The following is a 21663-nucleotide window of genomic DNA, read 5'->3' as shown; positions in this document are numbered from 1 at the left end:
CAGAGCAAAAGAAGAACTACAGGCGCAGGACCAGGAAGAGAAGAGATAAGGCGGAACATGAAGTACCTTAACAAGGGGGGGCAAACGGATACCACAAGCGGACTAAGGAGGGCGGATGTAGGGATTGGGGTGGGATGGGATTGGCGAGGGGGGGCACGGAGAAGAAAAGGTGGAGAGGAAGATTGGTCGATGAGGCGAACGGTGAAGCTCGAGAGACGGGACAAGTGAGCACCCTAAGGTGCAGCGCTGCGCAGTATATTTTTTGGTCTCCATCTCCCAGTCTCCTATTCTACTCGCTTTTGTCTGAAGCTGGTCTGCCAAGTTCGGGGGACCGGGTCTCTGTACAGCAGTGTACACAGTACTCGAGATCAGCAGTCAGCCATCCCTGCTGCGAGATGTACTTGTACGCGGTGTGAGGTGAGATGTGATGCGGTGCGTCGAGGATTTCAGAGTAAATCAAAATAGGAGGGAGGTACTCGAACCATACTAGATAAGGTACCCAACCTAGGTACCTACGGGGGGAGTTCAAGAAGAGGAGATGCGGAATGGAGCAAGGCAGCGCTAGTATAGTTCGGCCCAACCGTGCTTGTATCTTTGCCGGCGAGACTTGCGGCAGTAGTACTTTCTCAGTCGAGCAGCGAATGAGACGGTGGCATATGCGGGGCGTCTCGGCCAGGGGTGAACGGAGGAGCCTCTATCGTAATGCAATTCGCTCTTCAAACCGCGGCCGACATGGAATACGAATGGTGATCGATCGAGGTTTTTTCCCAACACAGCACAAGCGTCGACGCCCGGAAGGGGCTGTTGGTGGGTAGATAGGGATTTCGCCGGTTAGCATTGGCTCGAGATGCTGCTTGCGCCCCTCCTCCAAGCCTTGGGTGTGCCTTTGTTGGTGTACGGAGTACTGTACGCGAGTTTGGAGGCCGATAAAAGTCCTGCGACGTATCGTACACCGTGCCTGGGTACGTGGGTACCTAGGCAGTCTCCTTTCGTAGCCTTTTCTCCTTCAAACCCGGCTCAGCTTCCTGTTTTTTGTGCGGTCATCTCTCTCCAGAGGAAGGCCAGGTCGTGCGTGTGGCATGCGTGCCACTTATTTACCTAGTCCATGCTGCTCTGTGACATACCTAGCGTACTCCTCCTACCCACCATTCGTCTTCCCCTCCCCGTCTCCTTCGGCTGCCCCTGCCGTCAAGAATGAGTCTACACCCCGTCTGGCGATTCTGCCGTGCTAGCGCATTCGGACCGTGTTGACCGCTGCCGCCACTGGTCGAAACAACCTGCCTGATATTGTTCGTTTCCAGGCCTATAGTGTACACAACAACAGACGAGTGAGCAGGGGGGCGTACAGAGAGGCAGTAAGGGGGGATCTTGTGGCGGTTTGGGCACTTGCAGCAACGCTTTTTTGAGATAGCCTAGCGTTGGCTGCTGGATAAGGACGTCAGTTAAAACCGTTTTCTTTCGCACCTGCTGTGGGGATAACCAACGCATCTTTCTCCTTGTGGAACCACCCGACTTTTTCTCGCCAGACTCGTACGGTCTCGACGGAAATAGGGGTCCTTGAGACTAAGCAGACAAGGCATACCGGCCATCTTTCATCCCGCTGCCCCGTCCACAACTTTCGTCGAAACCAAACTACAGTCTAAACTAAATGGCGTGCTGCCGCCCGCCCTCCCAAGGCCTGCTCGAGGGAAAATCTGGCAACGGCGATTGGTAGCGACGACGTCTCCGTACCCGAAGGCAAGGTAGTATTTTCAGCTGGATGACGGCGGGAGGCTCCTGGCCGCCCCCATCTGCTATCCACCAGTGTCCCTTGCCGCCTCCAGCAGCCATGCAGCTTTGCGTTGCATCCCCCGTATCTCCACAACTTGCAACCGCAAGCTCCTCGCCGCCACTGTGCCCGTTATTGCTGCGCCGTGCCGCCGTGCCAGTAATACCAAGGGCAAACAACGGTGCCTCGAGCTAAGGGGTGCCTGTCTCCACGGCCCGCTTCGGATCCAGTGTCGAGTCCAGAGCCACAGTGGACAGGCTAGGTTGCCAGAGTCAGGTCCTTCGTCCCGCGCCGGGCTGTCACATGGCATATCAGGGACCGACCGTGTTTCCCAACCTTAGCCTTCCCTACTGTTTGGATTGCAGGCGCCGGGAGCCGGTTCCAGATTTGGCACCTGACTTCGAATCGAGATTGGGACATGAGCGATGGTGAAGACAGAAGGCATAAGCATGGTGTCCAAGGATCGCGATGGCCGATTGATTGTCGGACCGCCTGCCGCAGGCCGCATCCTCGGTTCATCCAGCCGGGGATGTGCAGGTAGGCAAGATGGGCAAGGTTGGGTACCGGTAGTCGACTGGAGTGGGCATTCAGATGAAGTCAACTCAGCCGCACAGTGTGCTCGGCTGGCCCTGCCGATGACCGGACAGTAGGGATGCAGCGTGCTAAAGGGGGACAAGAGCACTGTAGTGGTAGACAAGAATATTGCGTTAGTAGATGGTGTAAAGAAAGTGCCTGAGTGAGTGAACTGTGTGATCTGCTGACCGTGCTAGCCGTGAAGTAAGAGGTTCAAGGGTCCAGGTCTGAGCCCCCGTCGTCCGTTCCTTCTCATCCTGCATCCTTCCCCGCCCCCTGTCCTCCTCCCGCTCTGCTGCTTCCTGTCTCCTCCAGCTATGCCCGAAATTCAAGGAAATGAAAACCCTTGGCTTGTAGGTGGCTAATTATATTAAAAAGAATGAAGGGAAGCGCGTAACAATGAAGTAAAGAGCATTGGACGCGAATCGCGGCTTCCATCTGCCGAAATAGCTCTCGGCAAATGGCCGGCCTGCCGCCCCCCCGTTGCTTCGCGCTCCAGCAGGGAACCCACACTTGCTTGTATGATGTACTCCGTACCGCATCGCTACTTGTTCGCCACCATTCAAAAGGATTGCCCGAACGTCCATCTTCACTTTCCCACAAGATGAACGACACCTTCGGACACTGACCAGCCTACCATGATCGTCAGGTTGTCATACTTCAAGGCAATCCGCTTGTCAGCCCAAATATATGGCATATCGTCCCAAGATCATCGCCCAGCGCCTTCTTCATCCGTTTCAGGTCTTCGCATCGCCCATCCTTTCATTACAACCGTATCGCCGGGTTGGCCTCCAGCAGATCAAACTCCCTAATCACAGGCCTTCAACGCCAATCCTTGCTACTCTGCCTCCCTGTCCCCCGCGTGTCGACTGCTTTCCCCAGAAAAAGGCTTGCAGCGCAGCCGGCCATTCGATCAACCGCCGTCTTCGGAATGCAAGACAAGCTGAGCCATGTACCTATTCGCGACTGGGTAATTACCGAGGCCCTGCTCCTATGTACACCACTGTACTCCACATCGTTTCTTTCCTTGTGACTTATCTACGATGTACATAGCCATGCCAGGGACATACCGCCTGCCGAGAGCCTCAAGACGTCGACGTCACTGTGGTCCAGTGCAATCGCTAATCTGGTTCGACCCGAAGCCACCTCGTCGCGTCTCGAAGCAAGCAATTGACTCGAGTTCCGCTGGGTACTCGCCCAGGATCTGCATTTTCTTGGCCAAAGTCTCTCTCAAGTTGTTCCGAACGGACAAGGGCGATGCTAGTATCAGAGTCCTGTAACCGTCTGCCTGATAATGTCCTCGGCGGCTTTTCCCATCGAACCACTCTTTCAGCCGCCTCAGCTCAAATGCTCGACTCCCGTCAGCTCAGTCTGGAACTTCACCGACCACTCTATTGCTGCACCCTTCGTCACAGCTGCCCGGCTACTTGATAGCTGTCTTGGGCCTATGTCAAACCGCCGAACCCTCAGGAGAGTACTGCAGAGTACTCCGGAGCTTTCGCGTATGTTAAATTGCTGAGGCTTCAGACGACGAATCACAGTGGCCTTGGTCGGCGTATATACCGGTCGTTTTCCCACAACACCAGGCACCGCTAAAGCTTCACAACCACTTAGGTAAGGCTCGGCCTTTAACTCAGTCGGTCCCCACACTTGCACCAATAAGGAAAACACAGAAGGGCATACCGTACGAGAACAGCAAACTGATTCCGCCGGCTCAGCCTATTTTGGTGCGATTTCACCGCCACCAAAGCCAGGCTGCAATATTGGTTGGCGACTCTGGGCTGTGCTTGCGAAGGAAATATGATCTCGTTCCGGTTTTCGTCAGTCTTGGGTGTCCCTGGAACGGTCTGTTTGTCACAGTAGGAAAAGGTGCGTCAGAACCATACCATCCCGTAACAGCAATTGCTAGGTGTGTCCTAGTAAACTGACCTCAGGGCTTCACCTAGACCACATGGCATGCTGGCATGCTCCAATAAGCATGCAGTTACACAATGCCGAGCCAACGTATTGTCCAGCATATCACCATGGAGGACCCTGCAGCAAACTTTGACTTGTATCGATGCTCCGGTCGATATGCGCCCGAACCATGAGCTTGCTAGCCGAGAATCCCAAGGGCGCTGTCACTTCCGGACTAACCGTCCGCTAAGCCGCGAGTCCCACCAGCCTCAGCGCTGTTCTCGACAGAACCCTTTTGCGAGCCCTTAACCCACACAAATCCTAAGCCACTGACACTTGATCCAAAAACGATCGAGTGGATTTCGCAACCAGACGGTGCTAGGCAATTAAGTAGGGCCACTACGCGAACCACGAAAGCAGCCCATTTCTCTCCAACTACCACGCTTTGACTTGGACAAAGTTTTTGTTTTTCTTCTGGATCACGGAGGCGTTCATCCCCCCCCTCTCACTCGTCTCGTCCAGTGAAAGGACGGCTTATACAGAGTGAGTATCCTGGACTGAAATCGGGGCTCGCACACTTGCCACTGCAACCTGCATCCACCTGGCATGCTTAACGTCGGTCACCGCTTCAGGCCTGCGTTTTATGTCGATGACAGGTCGACCAGGCTTCCCATCGAGTCGGTGTTTACCGATGGGAAGGAATGCAGGGGCTATCATGACCTCTGATTGGTCTTCTCATCACCCTCGTCACGTTTTGTTACACCAATCATTGAGGAGGATTGGATACCTATTGGGGCAATGTTACCCTGTCCAGCCTCCGTTGCCGCAACGGTGGGCCTTTGCCAGCGGGACTTGAGGACCACATTGAGGTTCTAGCTTCCGCTGCTTCCTCCGTCTGTCTTGGCTCGGGCTAGCTACGAAATGCTCGGCAGGTGCTTGTCGGAACTGTGGCTTCATCTGCTGCTGTTGGCAACGGCCGGGGAGTACATTATTTGTCTCCCCCAAACCATCAGCACCACGCCTGAGGCAGCCGAAGGACTACCGACTTGCACGCAAATACCCATCACACGTGGATGCTAAGGTTTCAGGATGAAGAGCGTAATGCAACATTGGGGGGTACGTTGCGTGCGACTTGATTTGCCCAATATTGGGGGGCTGTTTCTCTTCCTTACGGCTATCAAATGACGCTGGCTGGCCATAGGAGCCCGACGTCGCCGTCCGAGTCAAGCTCCTGCCGATCGGGCGACTACCACTAACTAGCCTCACCCGCCAATTGAAGGGACCGCTAGAGAAAATGGTCCATGGCTGCGGGGATTCTTGTAATTTCCGTCTGGTATAACGGATGCTCGTCCGTTTTGTTGGGTCTCTTTCCCGAGACACCAAAGGCTTTTACCTCCCCTATGCCTTCACATTACCGCCTAGAGGCCCAAGCTTGGGGGATCATCCCAGAAGGCATAACTCAATCTTTCTACTGGCACAAGCATATCACCATCTTGACCGGTAAGTCATGCAAGGACAAGCTGAGAGTCGTCTTGACACGGGAAGCTTCTGTATGGGGCCCGGGGAAAATATATTTCTGACATGGCAGGGCCAGTTAATATACTTTGACTTTGAGACCTGACCAGGCGGTTCCGATTTCCCCAAGGTTACACTAGTCTCGATACCCCAAGGAGAACACTCCGAGTGATGTCCGCAATGGCCTCCCTAGGTGGCTTGCGACGACCATCCTGCGCCGTGTGCTGCTTTCTGATACCGCCAGGCCCTACCTAACTAATAGGTACGACGATCGCAATATCCTCTGATCGACTTGACTTGGAGTTTATAGTACATTGTGTGGCACTTTGAACTGGTGACGTATGTTGTCCTCTTCACATGCGCGTATGCGACTATCGTTCAACGGGCAATCAAAGCAGAGTTGCAAGGGTGCCTTACGATGTCCTCAATGAACAAGACTACTGGACCTTGGTAGCCACAGACTATTTTCTGTTTCACCCAAATTGGGTTTTTCTTTATTTCCTATCAGAAACCCCGTTTTGCTTTCGCTCTCCGCATTAGGATCAAGTCAGGGGTCCAACATGCGTTTTGGGCTTCGGCCGGCTTCGCGACGTTTGGCGTTCGGCCATCGAGGCGCCTTATCACAGAGCCGTTCTCGACCGTTTATCGAACCCGTCAACGGACATACTGCGGAGTCACCCACTGAATCTGCCCCGGGCCGACCCCGAGTCTCCCCCGCGCAGGCGGAATGTGTTTGTGACAGTGGTCATACCCGCCCTGCCACTCCCAGGATAATATGTTTGTGTCGGTCTCGAACCGGTCGATATGTGCGATCATCTTGTGCCGAGATAGGATGAGCGAGTACGAGCATCGACCTCATGGGTATGCAGGCCGCATGACCTCGGCATCTGTGATGTTTCATTGACTTTGCATTGTGTTGGGCGTACTTGCCTTGTAGGGCAGAGTGAGGTTATTGTCCAATGTAACTTGGACAAAGCATTGGCTCGACGTTGGCGCATTGATGGACACGGGGGCCACCGACCACCCTTGCGATCTGGCCACGCCGAGATCCTAACGCTGCTCCCTGCGTTTGCCATCTCCGACATCCACAAGAGAGGTCGCCGTCACTCACCTCGGGAGAGTCAGGTCGATGGGATTCGAAGCCGAGCCTCCTCAAGGATTGCAACTATGCCGGGGGATTCCGTACCGTGGCATAATGCGGTATTGGTTGACATCCCCCAGAAGTGATACTGATAAAGTGGGATTGGAGCATCTTGAAGAGCTACGCGTCGCCCTGCGCAGCAAACGCCGCGAGCTAGCCAGCCGTTATCGAGCAAACCATACGGCGCGGCGGGTGCCGTTCGACTTGGCCAACGTCGGAGAGATGAGGGTTGAGGTGGCACGACCCCCCCCCCCTCCTCTGCCGTGTCTCACACTAGGTTTGGATGTGCATACCGCATAAAGGCCTCTTGACTGCCCCTTTGACGTGAATGCTCTCTTCCATGACCGAGATTGTTCTTAGCTACGTTTTTCAGCAACAACCCGCCCATTTGCGGCAGACATCGTATCCATGAGGTGACGGCAGGTGGACAGCCTCAAGCTTGTGACACATACTTATGGACGCTACACGACGGGGAGTGGGGCAATGTCATGTTCCTTTTCAACTACCTATGTTCGTTTGGCAGGTTCGGCGAAGGAAAGGGGTGGGTTTCGCCGTTCCAAGAGAGCCCGGCTGGGCCGTATTCTGGAGAACCTTCGGCGTCGGCGGGTCGGCCTAGATGAGACCTTTTTCCCTGTGAGCCCGCGCCGCATCTGGGCCACTCTTTCTAAACCAGGGGATCGCCGGATAAGGTAAACAAACTACGTGATTATTGTTTTGTCCTCCACCACCAATTATGGAATCGTGGGCAAGTACAAGCGCCCCCTCCCTTCCCAGAAAGCATATCAGGAAAGCCAAATCACCTACACCCCCGCAGCCGCCCCCCCTCTTTCTCTCTCACACACACACTTACTCCCCTCCTATCATGCTCCCTCTTCCCCTAATCATAATGACGGTTGCCGCCGCCGACGAAGTAAACGAAATAAGCAAAGTATTAAGCGTAACGGAAGGGGGTGGGGGGTATCTACATGTAGCCCGTGATGCCGTCCAGAAAAGAAAAGAAAAAAAAGCCGCTACTGGATACGCTCATTTGTACAGTGTGCTTTGTGTGAAGACCCTTGTGGTGATTGGTGTTGGTATTTCGCGGACGTCATGCTCGTTTCCAGCCTCTTCATCGTTATTGCTCTCTCCTGAATTGGTATCGAAATAATCCCCCCCTCCCCAACTGAACCCCCCCCTCTAATGAGGATAACAGATAAGACAGAAAAAGCAATAGTATCATGGAGCGGGGAAAACAGGAAATTCAAGAAATTTGAGATAGCCAGCGCCTCGCCATGCCCGCCCTGCATTGCTGTGCTACGACTCCCCATGCGCCGTCGATCACATCTCATCGTCTGGGCAGGTTGTTAGCCCGGTATGCAGACGCCCCCCCCGTGTTCCATCCCTGGTTGACGCTGTTCTTGACAATTAGCGCCGCAGCCGCCGCAGCGGCCTGGCGCTCTTTTTGGCGATGTCTCTCCCGGAGGTAGTTGGCTGCTTCAGGCCTCATGCGGAGGATGCGGAGGATCATGTCGTCGCTGGGATCCGCCTGGGCCTCCTTGCGCTTCTCCTCCTTGGCCTTCCTCATTGTGCCCAAGTTGCGGCTCATCATGATGCTCTTGCCGCGTCGGATAGTGCCCATGCTGGCAAAAGCACCTGGCCCACCGCTAAAGGTCGGCCCGAATGTTGCAGGCGCCGAAAGACGGTTTTCGTGCTTCTCCTGGAGCAGCATCTGAGTCGCGCGCTGGGCGTTGGCAGCCGCCATGCGCTCAGACTCCCGAATCAGATTGTCGGTCTGCTCAAAGTAGAAGAAATTCAGGGCTGCCAGTTCATGCCACTTGGGAGACTTCAGAACGTCCTGCGGCACACCCAGCTGCTCTCCGGAGTCGTCCTTCGCATTGAAGAACTCGAACAGTGAGTTGAGCCACTGGTAGACAATATCAAGCTCCTTTTGGGACAAGGGCCTTTGCGAAGATGGCTTTTCGGACAGGGGTGGTACCAACAGGTGCTCAATAGCCTGGAGGACCTCCTTCCACAAACGTGTCATGACCGCCAACATCGTAGCGTCCGTCAGAGTTTGCTTCATGATGGCGAAATTTTCGTCAAAGTAGTGGAATAGCGGCTGCAAAGCGCCTTCAATATCGCTGGCCGTCGTGACGGTTGGCATCGTTGAAGCTCTCTTCTTCCACAGGCCGGCCACTTGAGAGCCGATGCCACCACCTTTGACCAAGCTTCGCAGGGTCTCGTGAGAGATTGTGGCGCTGATCTGAGCCCGGAGCTGGGGTGTCGGTCAGTAACGAATCCATACCCTAACGTCAATGAACGTACCTTATCGGTGATCTTGCGAACCATATCTCTCTCCGTTCTCTTCAAGTGTCGGAACGCCTTTCCAAAGTAAAACTGGATGTCGTCTCGCTCGCCTTCCATACTCACACGCAGCAGAATCCTGCCTTGCGTGTCCAAATCGAGCCAGTACTCGCGGGGCAAATAGTCACTGAAGTGAATGGGGTCGACCTTGAGCGAGGTGCGACCGACAAAGTCATGATCGCCAAAGGTGTCGTAGTCCCAGATGGTGGCGATGATGTTAAGGGGGCTCGAGACTGTGATGTCGACGGACTCGTCCCAGCGGGGGTTCAAGCTCTTATGAATAATGCGTGTCTTATAAAGACGCTTCTGGTATTCGTCTCCAAGAACCACGTAGGGGTCGCTGAAACCCCCGGGATCGCAGGCTTTGAGGTCTTCGGCCTCTACCACTTTGATCGTGAAGACGTATTTGTTAGGCCGTTTGGCTTGCTGCTTTCCAAGACCTTCGGCTCTTCGCAACACTTCAGCACACGCATCAACGTTCATAGCCTTTTCCAGCTTATCAAGCTCTTGCATGGCATGCTCGATGTTGTTGAGTTTGACAAAAGACTGACACATATTAGCAAATCGACATGGATTCAGGAGAATGTACAAACCTCGGGAAGGAACTGGAAGGGCTCAGGGGCGTCCTTCGTGTTCCAGGCGTCTCGAGCATATTGGGCGTACTGCATGAACTTCTCTTGAGCTGTTTTGTTCGCGGCGATCTCTTGTGCCGTGGGCCGGTCCATCTCTTTCGCAAAGCGTTTCTCGAGCTCATCGCAGTACTGTCCGATGCCAGCCGCGTAGGATCGTGCCAGCGCCGTCATGAATCTAGCATGGTGGACATCGCTGTCCCACTCGAGCTGGTAGACCTGTTCCATGGTTTGATGGAACATCAAGAATATATCAATGACGGAAGTACTGTGCCGCTCGGCATCCGTAGGTATTCTGTTTGGGTCGTTGGTACGAACTTGGAACGAATCTTGACTGATGGCACCATCGACTACTTCCACCATAACGTTCTCTGCGTTGCGAACCCATCGCCAAACAAAGTCCACAAGCAGTTCCTCGATCTGGAATTCGAAAGGCTTGTCCGGCAATGCGGCATGGTGCGTGCGCCGCATTTCGACCAGCTCCTTGTAGAGATCAAAGCCATCCTGCATGTTGATTTCCATGTCCTTCTCCTTGGCGACCGCAATTGTCCGCTCAATGATGTGTTGGGCATCCCGCTCGTAGCTAGGAAACATGACCTCCACCAAGATCTGCCATATTTTGACGCCCATAATCTCTGGAAGATTTTTGTACCGCTTCTGGATCTTATTGGAAAGCTTGGTGACCGCCCGTCCGAGTTCAACAACGTGGGTAAACTCCCATTCCGAGGCATGGTTAGGTAGTTTCTCGTGGACAAAGACGTCGTAGGCGTCGGTTGCGGCACGTCGCAAACCTTCGGTAAGATGCACAGCGAACTCCTGGACCTGCTCGGGCCTTGCTGGAAATGCAGGGTCGGATTGAACATGGTCCTCCAGCAGAGTCATGACCGACCCGATGTTTGGTGGTTTGGGACCGTAGCAGTTGAGCATCAAGTTGTAAAGATCCCGCAGCAGAGCATCGTAGAGACTGTTCAGCGTCTGCTGATATACGGCAAAATCGTGCATCGTCCAGCGGCTTTGGTCGATATCGCGCAGACCGATGTTGTATTGGTACAAGTGTGGCGCTTTCTTCCTCTCCGGTTCCGATGACTTTGCGTTGTCCATGACCACAAGGAGATCATCGGCCAGAATCTCTCCGTCAAGAAACTTCTTGACGGCTACCTCAATGAAGGCAATGAGTCTTGAGAACTGCGGCAGCCGCCAGTAGACGCTTAGCTCCATGAGGAGATCCTTAGACGGCTGCGAGAGTGGGGTGTATTCCGCCGCCGGATCAGCATGCAACTGATCGTAAGTCATGCAGTCTTTCAGAATGGCCTTGTAGAAAGCCCTAGAGTCGTTGGGGACAAAAGTGTAAACAACCTCGTCGAAGGCCTGATTCGAATCATCGAGAGACAAAGAACCAATGGAACTGTCAAAGTTCATAATGGATCCATCAGGGCTGGAGATCGATTTGCTGATTTCAGAGTACGACTGCTCTTCCCCAAAGAAGGTGGACTGAGGCCGTCCAGGGAGCGATTTGTCCGCTCCTGCCGTCGACGTCTTGGCCAGCTCGGGTTTGACCGTCAGTATCTCTAAAATGATTTGGGAAAGATGCGGTGCTTCGGCTCTCTTCCATTCTTGAAAAGCGTCTTCGAGATCGAAGTCCTGGCTTCTTAGAGCGCCGGGCGCATCCGAGGCCAGCCTTTGCTGGTAGTTCTTCATGTCCTTGATGGCGTTCTCTTCGGTCCAAACTTGGCGGTTGGCCTCGAGATCAGCCTGCACTTCGGAATTGGATCGACCAAATATGCGCGCTACAGTAAGAACCATCGGCATATCCTTAATATCGTAGCTCAAGGGGGCGGGGACCTCAATGTAACTACCTCCATCCCCGGCGGAATCGAGAGACAGGTTCTGGTCTCTAGTAAGTAGTTTATTCTCCAGTGTGTGCAACCGGCTCATCAGCTCGGGCCGGTCTCTGTCGTGCCCCTGATCTCGAAGAGTCTGAGCCACTAGCCTGATGAACATAGCCATGTGCCTGTCGGCTGTTTCTTTCCATGAATCATCCGTTGCCGATGTTAACTGAGCGTACTTCTGGTTGGCCTTGGTGGCAGACGAGTAAAACATGAGGACGTAAGGCTCAAGCTTGCGATCCTTCTCGACCGACTTTTGAAAATTCTTATCGGTGAATGCAGTGTATGCCTCAGCGAAGCTTCGCTTGAGAGCCGAGTCGTTGAAACCTTGCATAGGTTCCTTGCCTGTTAGAACGTTCTTAAGCCTCTTTTCCAGGGGTTTTTGGAAGCCGTGAGGCAACTTGATGCTGTTGGAGCCCGACGAGACAAATTGGCCGACCAGTTCAGTAACACTAGTGTGCGATCTCTGCGCGGGCTTCGGTGCGGCGACATATTGCTTTCGTTTCTGTCTTGGTTGGAGAAGGTAGTTGAGGTAGGCGACACGTAATGCAAAGGTGTAGGCGTCGTCGTGGCTGACAACGGTGATGTTGCCCCTAGATGCTCCTCGCGGTCTCATGCTGATTCGATTGCTGTTCGGGCGACGGCCCGGCATCCACGAGCTTCTGGACGCGGACGACATTGTCGCTGATCGTAACGGGTCCGGATATACGTGGGGTCGACGATCGGACGTGGACGACAACGGGGCTTGGATTTATCGGAGAGCTGTCATTCTCGTACCAGCGCAGAATGGCCAGCTATGTAGTCGGCGATGTGTCGACTGTCACCTTTTGTGAAGTGACCGGTCAGGAGTCTCGTGAAGGGGGTTTCTCGGCACGGAAGGGAGAACGGCTAGCTAGTCGGCCGGTGGTTAGAGGGGGTGAAGGTTATCGTGAATGTGGCCGCGGGTGTGGAAGGTGGTGGAGGTCAAGCAGCCGCTTGGGGACCCTCAGAAGGTTTGGGGGGTTGATGTTTGGTCCAGCAGGTGACACACGTCATTGGCAGAAAAGGAGACACGGTGACTACCGTGACCCTTGTACTGTTCAGGAAAAGGTGGCACGGTGGTACCTGCGGCCCTGCGCGGCGCTAAGCGGCCCCAGTCAGAGATAGCTATCTCTCTAGGGAGTCGAGGGGTCCTCACAGGGGGCCTATGGAAACAGGATAATACGTATATCGGGTATCGATGATGCCTGACGGGGCCGGACCACTGGTCACTGCACTTCTAGCTTGACACAATGATAGCTCAGTCTGCCACTTGGGTGCTTTGACGAGCGAACAGATGTCAAAAAGTGCAGTGTATCAGTGGCTTGCTTCTTGTGACAGAAGCATGGGCTCACGGTGCGACGGAGCTAAAGAAGCAGGGCACAATAGAGCGTACCAGCCAGAGCAGAGCATCAACATGGTCGGTCTGTCAACTAAATACTAGCCAAGATGGGGGTGGCTGCTTGACCTTTTTTCACTTGCCCTGTTCCTTCGGGCGATATGCTACTTCTAGCTCTTATAGTCATGCCTTGAACTCGATGTTCTTGACTGTTCTGGTAGCCACTTGCCCGAAATACAATCAAGCGACAATAAGGTGGACGGGGAGACAACATCGCCGGCCATGTGTTTCCACGCAATGTTTCTCGGCCATTTGTTTTGGCTTGTCGGTCTTTTCTTTCAATTCCTACATTCTCCAGTACTTCTCTTTCAAAAGCCCAAGAGCATCTCCGTGGTCATCCATGCCGGCGGAATTAGTGGTTTGTCTGGGGCGGCCTGAACGCGCATGCCCGATCTGTCGTGCTTAGCTTCTCATTTCCCGGCAAATCGACGATACGTAGCAATGGACGACCCGACTCTCAAGCCGCTGTACGGAGTACACTCACTACCTACATAGACTGCAAGCGCCAGCGTTTGCTGTGCCCTAATGTCCGTCCGTCCCAGTTTTCACCCAAGGGGGTGTGCCCCTTGTCCGCCGCTGGGGAACTGGGGATTGCATGGTTCATTGTTTATCTCACACGGCCGAGTCTGAATGCGTGAGCCGTAACAAGTCAAAAGGGCGAGATTGCTCAAAGCAACAGCGGGTTCATGTTGTAGGGAGCAAGTGATGTCCGCTGGCAAGCCATGAGTTCACGGCCGCATCCCCACTACTCATAGACACCTAGTTGCAATGATAGGTCCTTGAGAGCGTTTCCTGTGGAAAGCGAAGAACATGAATAACAAAATTGCTGGGAAGTCGAGGAATGACCAATTTGTTGGGATTTGAAGGAGCGAGCGCATCACTTGTTAATAAGCCGCCGCAGGAATGATCTTAGCTTCGCATCGACCAGACGGTCGTGCAGATGACGCCTGATGACAGACTGTGGCCGTTGACATTTGCGTTGCTGGAGGGGTGTTTTGAAACGGTTCGCTCTTTTTTATCCTTCCCCCGGTCAAGAACCGTAGTATCGGTTAGAGTTTGACAGACCTCAAGGGGAGAGCCTGTCTGCTCTTTGGAAGAGCAGACGAAAAAGAAGAAAGCCTTAGGACAATGAATCACACAAAGGCTAAACCCAAAGCCAAAGTGATTGAATCGGGTTCACAGACACAAAGTCTCTTCTGCTTCTTTGCATGCCTTTTCGACGATGCTCGAGATCCTGGAAGAGGATCAGCGATTGACTTTCAAACGGTCTGGCTTGACTAGTGTGTAGGAAGCTTCTCTCCAAGACCCGCCACCCTCGACCGCTACCTACCCCTTTTCTTGATACAGCGCAGAGATATATGTATGTATTGTCGGAAGGCTGCAGCACGTGCCGGTACAGGTTGATTCCCGATTCTCAGTTTTCTGGAACTCCAGACCAGATCAGACTAGGCTCAGAAGCAAGAGATCCATGATACGTGAAATCCCGGGTTTGAGAAACAAGCAAGGTCGTATTTCCACGGCGCAAGGTTCGGACGGACACCCTCAGAGTGTCGGGACAGGAGCTTGCCGTGCTGGCTTCGCTTCCCCAAGTTGAGAGGAGCAAACACGGCCAAAGGGCGAAGAGGTGCGGAGGCAGAAATGGCCAAACATATCATGTAGCTTGCGCGCCTGTCGTCGTCGAAGATGAGGAGATGAGGTACGCGCCTTGCGCAAAATGGGCTAAGCAGTTGGTGGTGTGGTGATCCCATGCGCTTTGGCTTACTGTCAAGGAACGTCTGGTTGTGTGCTGCCTGACCCCACCAAAAGACCGCCAATGATGGGGAATCAGAGAGGCCGCCGTGCTAAGGGGTCGTGGATGCTGTTCAATTCCCCAAACCGTACATAGTATACTAGGTAGGTAGGCACATGAAACTCGAAGTGAGAAAGAAAATGGAGCGTGCTTGATGCTGGTGTGGGATGAAGCGAACCGGCAAGGGTGCTTCACCAGTGCTCAGCAAAACTCGATCCGCGTACTTACATGCCATGGCCGGGATGATGGCGACCGCGTGCCATTTTCTCCATGGAATAATTCATCGTACAGAACCATCGCACCAGAATGGTTCTGTGAGAAATATTGGGTGGATTGAGGCCGATGGGCATGGGTCGGAATAAAAATGAATCGGCGCCAATCTCGTCTTTGCCCACCTTGAAGTGGGCTTGATTCGACGTCACAACAGGGGAGGGGACTTTGCATCGTCCATGCAAAGAGCGACCTACCCAGGAGGTGGGAGGTGGGTAGGCAGGTAGGTCCCTACCCAGGTGCCTACATGGTAGCCACATCTGTATGTACCTAGTCCACTATGTAGTGTACATAGCAGGGCCGAAGCCTCTCTGTTCCAGCGCATGGTGCCTTACTGATTCAGACGAGGTCGCATTGTACCTGACCTTACTTTTCACCTACAGTACGGAGTACTCCAGAGCAGGAAACGGCAAGCTGGGCCCAAAGAAGCCTGGACGGCTACCTAGGTACCTAGGTACCTACCTACCTGTAATTCACACTCCTGTATTCGTACTCTTGGTATATGTGACCTTCTGCTCGGAGTGATTAGCCGCGGCGAATCAAGTGGCCTAGACTTAATCGCGGGACCAGATGACTTACCTAGGTAGTACGACGACGACAACGACAGGAGGGGAAGTAGCAACGGCAGCAAAAGCAACAGGCCTCTGAGGCAGACGTGCCGCAACCTAGCAGTTCTTCCACCTCCGTCGATATCGCAACATTCAACATTTGACTCTTTAGTCATTCTCCTTCCACCATTCTACAACCACCACATTTTGCTGGCATTTTAGATCTCATTTTCCATTTCTTTCTCACCCCGTGGGCATTCGTCACCGTCCTCTCGCCGTCCTCAACCCCACCACTACCCCCTTCGCTCAGGCCGCTGGCGCCTTCAGCAGCGTCCTAAAGCTGGTTGCGCGCAGTCTACAGTCTTGTACCGCCAACCCCGTGGGTGTGGCTTGGCCTTGTCTTGCGTCGCCAAATGTCCACGATCCTGGCCAACTTGCGACCCCGCGCTGCGAAGCCCGACTACCATCTCAGAGGCGTCCCCTCCGCCTCACTCGCAACTCATTCCACCTCCATGAGCCGTTAACTTCCCGATCAATATCTCATCATGGGCATCGTTAGCAGCAAGCCTGAGGACGGGGCTGCCCTCTTTCTTAGAGACCAGAATCGACGTGCGATCTCCCACCCACCCCCCTCGTCTTGCTTGCCTGTTCTTGCATGCAGCCTTGCGCATTCACCTCCAGCTAATCCTTTCATACGCAGTATCCATAGCCTCTCTCGTCATTTCGAACCCGCGAAGGCGTTCGTCCATAAACATCGTTCCCAATGCTTTCCCTGCCACCAAAGTATCGGCTTCGCGCCCACTAGGCGACGGCAGTCCCATAGAATTTGTACAGGTTCGTCGGCGCAAACAGCGACACCCCTCCCCCCCCTTCGCCTCGAGCAGCGTGTGCTCATTTTTGCCTTTGCAGGATACCGAAGTCGTTACGAGCCCTGGTGGCCTCCCGAATTTTATAATAAAGCTCACCTGCGACGACGAGCTTGTCTTTAACTTTACATTCGTCATCCGCCAGGGACAGCAGTTCGTCACGAATGGCAGCGCCGACACCGTTGCTACGGTCGATACCCAAATCAGCGGGCTGACATACGTCTACGCCTCGACGCCGCGCGAGGTAGAAAACTTGGTAACAAGAGAGTTCCATGCGGACCCAAATCTACACAAGAACTCCAACGTCGAGTTGGTGGGCGACTTTGGCACCGGCGGCAACCCTTCGGTATCCTTCGAATGGACCTGGAAATGGAAGCCACCAAAGAATGTGGAAGATAGGGGCGGCGGATGGAGGAACACTTGCAGTGTATGTTGTTGGTCACCGAGCTCTTACCTGTCACATGTGCTAACCCTCTTTGCAGTTCGTCGAATATGATCCCCGCAACCACTGCCTGCACACTTTGGCTAGCTTCTCCTACTGGGTTGCGAGTAAGTCTTCACCTTTGTGACTCATTCGCTCACTGCCACTCACAATTTTACAGATCCAGCTTTGCCGCTCAGCCACCCTAACTCGCCGTCTCCTCCTTTCCTCTTGACCGCACCTCCCAAGATCCGAGTTGCCTCCTCTCAGTCTGTCGACTCTCGAATCAGCCACAGCGAACTGGAAGAACCCTCGTCGCCGCTGCCAGGCAATTTCTCTTCTACCACTATACTCCCTGGGCTACAATCTGCGCAGGAACCGATCAAGGTGGATGTCGCGTGCCCCAAACCAACCGATGATGTCCTCGTTCCAGACGACGGCCCGGTCTTCAGAGCGACAATAAAGGCATTGGAACAAAAGACGGGCAACATGCGGACGCAGATGAAGCGCGTGCTCAAGATGGCTAAGCAGGCGCATGAGGCGCAGGTAGAAGCCAACAAGAACTTCTCCGAATTCATCGACACCCTTCGCGAAGCTTCATCCACAAACGCCAATGCCGTGCAGCCGGCTATTGAACACTACTTTGACAAAATTGCCCGCGAAATCCTTTCGTACGAGCGAACAAACACGGTCAATCTCAAGCGCATTGTGATCGATCCGCTGGACAAGTTTTACACGGTCGATATTAAACAAGCCGAGTCGAAGAAACGGGATTTCGAGGAAGAAAGCAAGGACTACTATGCTTACGTCTCGAGATATCTTGGACAGCGCCATGACTCGGTCAAGGCTAAGAAACTGGCAGAAAGCGACTCCAAGTACCAGACGAAGCGCCGCAACTTTGAGCTCAAGCGATTTGACTACTCGAGCTTCATGCAGGATCTCCATGGTGGCAGGAAGGAGCAGGAAGTGCTTTCACACCTCACAAGGTATGCCGATGCTCAGACCAAAGGTTTTCTGGAGGCGGCCAAAAAGATCGACACTTTACTGCCACAACTGGAGGCGCTCTCGAGCGAAGTGCAAGAGGCCGACAAGGAGTATCAATACCAGAGGCGGGAACGGGAGGAGAAGAGAAGACTTCTCGAGAAGAGCAACCAGCCGTATAACGAGCCGGACCTTGGACCGGCGCCTGGTACCAGTGCTGGCCAAACCATGGCCTCAAATGGCAATGCACATGTCTCTGACAGCGATCTTGGCCGCGCCGACAGCACAGGATCGCAGCTGAAGATTGGGCTGTCCTCGGGCTCGAACCCTTCGGTGGCCATGGCATCTCCTGAGCTGACCAGGTCGCCCGGCAGCCTTGGCAATTCCTCGGTCGGAAGTCCTGCTCAAGCTTCGAAATTCAAGGGCATCCGTGACTTGGAAGAGAAAGACTACGGCCAGCTGTCTAGCGCCAGCAGCAGCGCCCAGCGCAAAGAGGGTCTGTTATGGTCTCTGAGCAAGGCTGGCAGCAACCATGTAGACCCGCGTAACTTGAACAAGCAGGGCTGGCATAAGTAAGTGCACCCAACCCGTTTAAGAAGTGGTAGTCATTCTGATCCGCAACAGGTTCTGGATTGTCCTAGACCAAGGCAAGCTCTCGGAGTATAGTAACTGGAAGCAGAGGCTGGATCTGCACAATGACCCCATTGACTTGAGGATGGCATCCGTCAGAGAGGCGCGCAATGCAGAGCGCCGGTTCTGCTTTGAAGTCATTACGCCCCAGTTCAAACGCGTATACCAAGCTACATCTGAAGAGGACATGAACAGTTGGATCACGGCCATTAATAACGCATTGCAAAGTGCGGTTGAGGGCCGCATTATGAGGGATAAGTCTGCTCCGAGTGATTCAGGTCATATTAAGAGAGACATTGGCTCCATCCTCACAGGCAAGAGCCCTTCCGTTGGGCACAACAGTCATCACACAAACTCGAACAGTGCACCACCCGTCCGCCGGATCACGGTTGGCGCTCGGCCCAGCACGCACAGGTCCACTAGTTCAACATACGACGAGAATCCCGACAAGCTACTGCAACTGCTTCGCGACAATGACCAAGGCAACTGCTGGTGCGCCGACTGCGGGTCGGGCACAAAGGTCGAATGGGTTTCAATCAACCTAGCCATCATTCTTTGCATCGAATGCAGTGGCATTCATCGCTCCCTTGGCACACATATCAGCAAAGTGCGATCTCTAACTCTGGATATCAACTCCTTTACCTCTGATATTGTCGAGCTCCTGCTTCTTGTTGGTAACAGGGTGTCGAACATGATTTGGGAAGCGAGGCTTGAACCCGGACTGAAGCCGACGCCTCAGGCAACGAGAGAGCAGCGGCTGAGGTTCATTACTGCTAAATACGTCGACAAGGCCTACGTAGAGCCGATCTCAGCGACTCTCTCGCGTTATGCAAACCCCGAAGATACCTTACTGGCGGGTATCAAGAAGAACGAAATTCAACAGGTAATCTATGCACTGGCTTTACGAGCCAACCCCAATGTCACAGACAGATCTCGCGGAACGCACGCCGTATTCTTGGCCCTTGCGGCTGCCGATCCCGCCTCGCCCTCTCCCACTCCGGGGCAGCCTCCGGAGACGGACAGAACGGTAACGTTCCCGGTGGCAGAGATGCTCCTTCAAAACGGAGCAGAAATACCAACGTCGATGCCGGCTTTCCCATTAAGCCGCAGCGCACAAATGTACATTGAAGAGAAGCGAGGACGGAATACGGGGGGGTTCTCGGGTGATGCAGTGGGATCACTGCCCGGCAACCCTAGCTCGAACGAAAAGCTCCAGCGGGAGAGGGACGCTCGGCTACAGAAGAGAGTGAGTGCAGGAGGACGTCTGGCTAAGAGCCCGATTCCGGAAAGGTAGCGACCCGCCTGTTTCGAGCGGCTGGGGCAGTTGAACATGTGCCTTGCTTTTGCAATGCACACGAGACGCAGGTCTTCTCTCGAAGTCCACTTATCGACGGATGGCTACGATTTTGAGTGTGGCGGTGGATGAAAACCGTCTTGGCACACTGGCTGGAAGGCAGAGAGAAAGGATCGGCGTACTTGAATGTCGTTACCAAAGGGTCTGTTGCGTTTCGAGGGCCTGGTATTTTGCTGGGCAAAGCCCGGTTCCATTGCACGGCACGAGGAGGATCACGAGGTCATGCCCTCACATGTAACACGTGAACTTTTTGATGACAGAAGTCCGGCGTGAAGAGGCACATTGGAATAGTCCTCGATTGGAAAATGCGAGGGTATGAAAGGCGGAGATGGCCATTGGTACGCGTGTTTGTCTGTGTGTATGGATAGTAATAGTAATGAAGAAATGAAGACAGAACAATGATGAACATTGTGCGGATATCAGCAAATTGCTCTATATCATTTCCGTGATATCTTACCTACAGAGCTGGTAAGAATCAAAACCGTAGAGGAAAAGGATAGAAACAAAATCGTCTCGGTGAGTCGGTGAGAGTATCGTTGCTCGTACTCAGCAGCAGCTATGCAAGGGAATCGTTTGTGGTTTGGCGGCAGGTGAGCCGCCCACGTGGGTTTAGTGGGGATGAATCACGTTTCTACTTTTGGCGTCATGGTCACACAGCAAGCGATGCAGCAACTCAGCGTGGGAATGGCGAGTGGAACTGACACGAACTGGGTACGAGGTCACATGCGACAGGGGGTCGTTCGCCTCCTCGCTCTCTACCAAAAGTCCTGTTGCAGTATTGCAGTATATGCTACACTACTAATCGAGAGCGACGCATGACATGATGTCTCGGTTTGCGAGCCGATGCGACAACGAGGACGTTCGCATAAGCTGATTCACTGAGCGGGACCTGTCAAGACGAGGGCGGAAGGGAAGGGCGGGGGCTCGCGGCCTGATCCTAAGGAGCTCTAGGAGATGGCTGACCAAAATGACGGGATCTCGATGGTGAATGTATGGAGGTTATATGGGCGAAGCGCCGTGTGATGAGTGACTATTGGCGATGGCGCGGAGCGTGGTGTCGTTGAAAGATGGCACACGGGACCCGGTTATCCGCCGGTTGAGGAGGAACCGCCTCACGCGCCTCTTGTGTCTGTCTGCTCAGCCATCATGATCGGGACGCGCATTGGTGTGGCGGAAGAGTCGGGAGTCATTCTGAGTCCCCTTGTCAATTTGAAGTACTGATCAACCGTCCATCCCTCACCCTTCATTCACATGGCCCTTTTTCTCTTTTCCACCAACGTCGTTGTCAACCAGGTCATCGAACGCCCTCCCTGTTGCCTCACGGAACTTTCAGTCCGAACCCTTTGAGAAAGCGTACACTGGTACTGGACACTGGACTGGACACTGGACTGGACACTGGACTGGACACTGGACTGGACACTGGACTCTATTGTATCCACTGACCCAAGGGCGGAACGATATTGAGTTTGAAAAGGGAAACGATCGATGGAGAACGCTTCTCAAGACCTGTGAACCGACGGCAGTCATCCCCATCCAGGCTCGGTAGCCCACTTCCCTTGCACGACCCCCCCCCCCCCCCCCCCGATCCCGAGAAGAGGAAGACCCTGTCATCCTCCGGCTGTTTGGGCCAGCAGGT

General features: G+C 53.9%; 3 protein-coding genes across 3 annotated transcripts; 1 reads left to right on the top strand and 2 right to left on the bottom strand.

Moving 5' to 3' along the window:
- Positions 1–8217: 8217 nt before the first annotated feature.
- LY79DRAFT_574656 (uncharacterized protein) lies at positions 8218–12367 on the bottom strand (the record flags this gene model as incomplete). Its single annotated transcript, XM_060559615.1, has 3 exons — positions 8218–9147; positions 9198–9782; positions 9830–12367. The coding sequence occupies 3 exons, from the start codon at positions 12365–12367 to the stop codon at positions 8218–8220; spliced, it is 4053 nt and encodes a 1350-aa protein (XP_060420819.1).
- Positions 12368–14619: 2252 nt separating this feature from the next.
- On the bottom strand, positions 14620–15582 carry LY79DRAFT_574655 (uncharacterized protein; the record flags this gene model as incomplete). Its single annotated transcript, XM_060559614.1, has 3 exons — positions 14620–14887; positions 15186–15470; positions 15563–15582. 3 exons carry the CDS (start codon positions 15580–15582, stop codon positions 14620–14622), a joined length of 573 nt encoding a protein of 190 aa, XP_060420818.1.
- Positions 15583–16320: 738 nt separating this feature from the next.
- On the top strand, positions 16321–19967 carry LY79DRAFT_503985 (PH domain-containing protein; the record flags this gene model as incomplete). Its single annotated transcript, XM_060553463.1, has 6 exons — positions 16321–16384; positions 16476–16609; positions 16685–17068; positions 17124–17190; positions 17244–18615; positions 18668–19967. The coding sequence occupies 6 exons, from the start codon at positions 16321–16323 to the stop codon at positions 19965–19967; spliced, it is 3321 nt and encodes a 1106-aa protein (XP_060420817.1).
- Between the last annotated feature and the right edge of the window lie 1696 nt (positions 19968–21663).

Source organism: Colletotrichum navitas, assembly GCF_030913465.1.
Source record: "Colletotrichum navitas strain CBS 125086 chromosome Unknown LY79scaffold_1, whole genome shotgun sequence".
NCBI classification, from domain to species: domain Eukaryota; kingdom Fungi; phylum Ascomycota; class Sordariomycetes; order Glomerellales; family Glomerellaceae; genus Colletotrichum; species Colletotrichum navitas.
The sequence above is the reverse complement of the archived record's forward strand: the minus strand, read 5'-3'. Positions and strand labels throughout refer to the sequence as shown.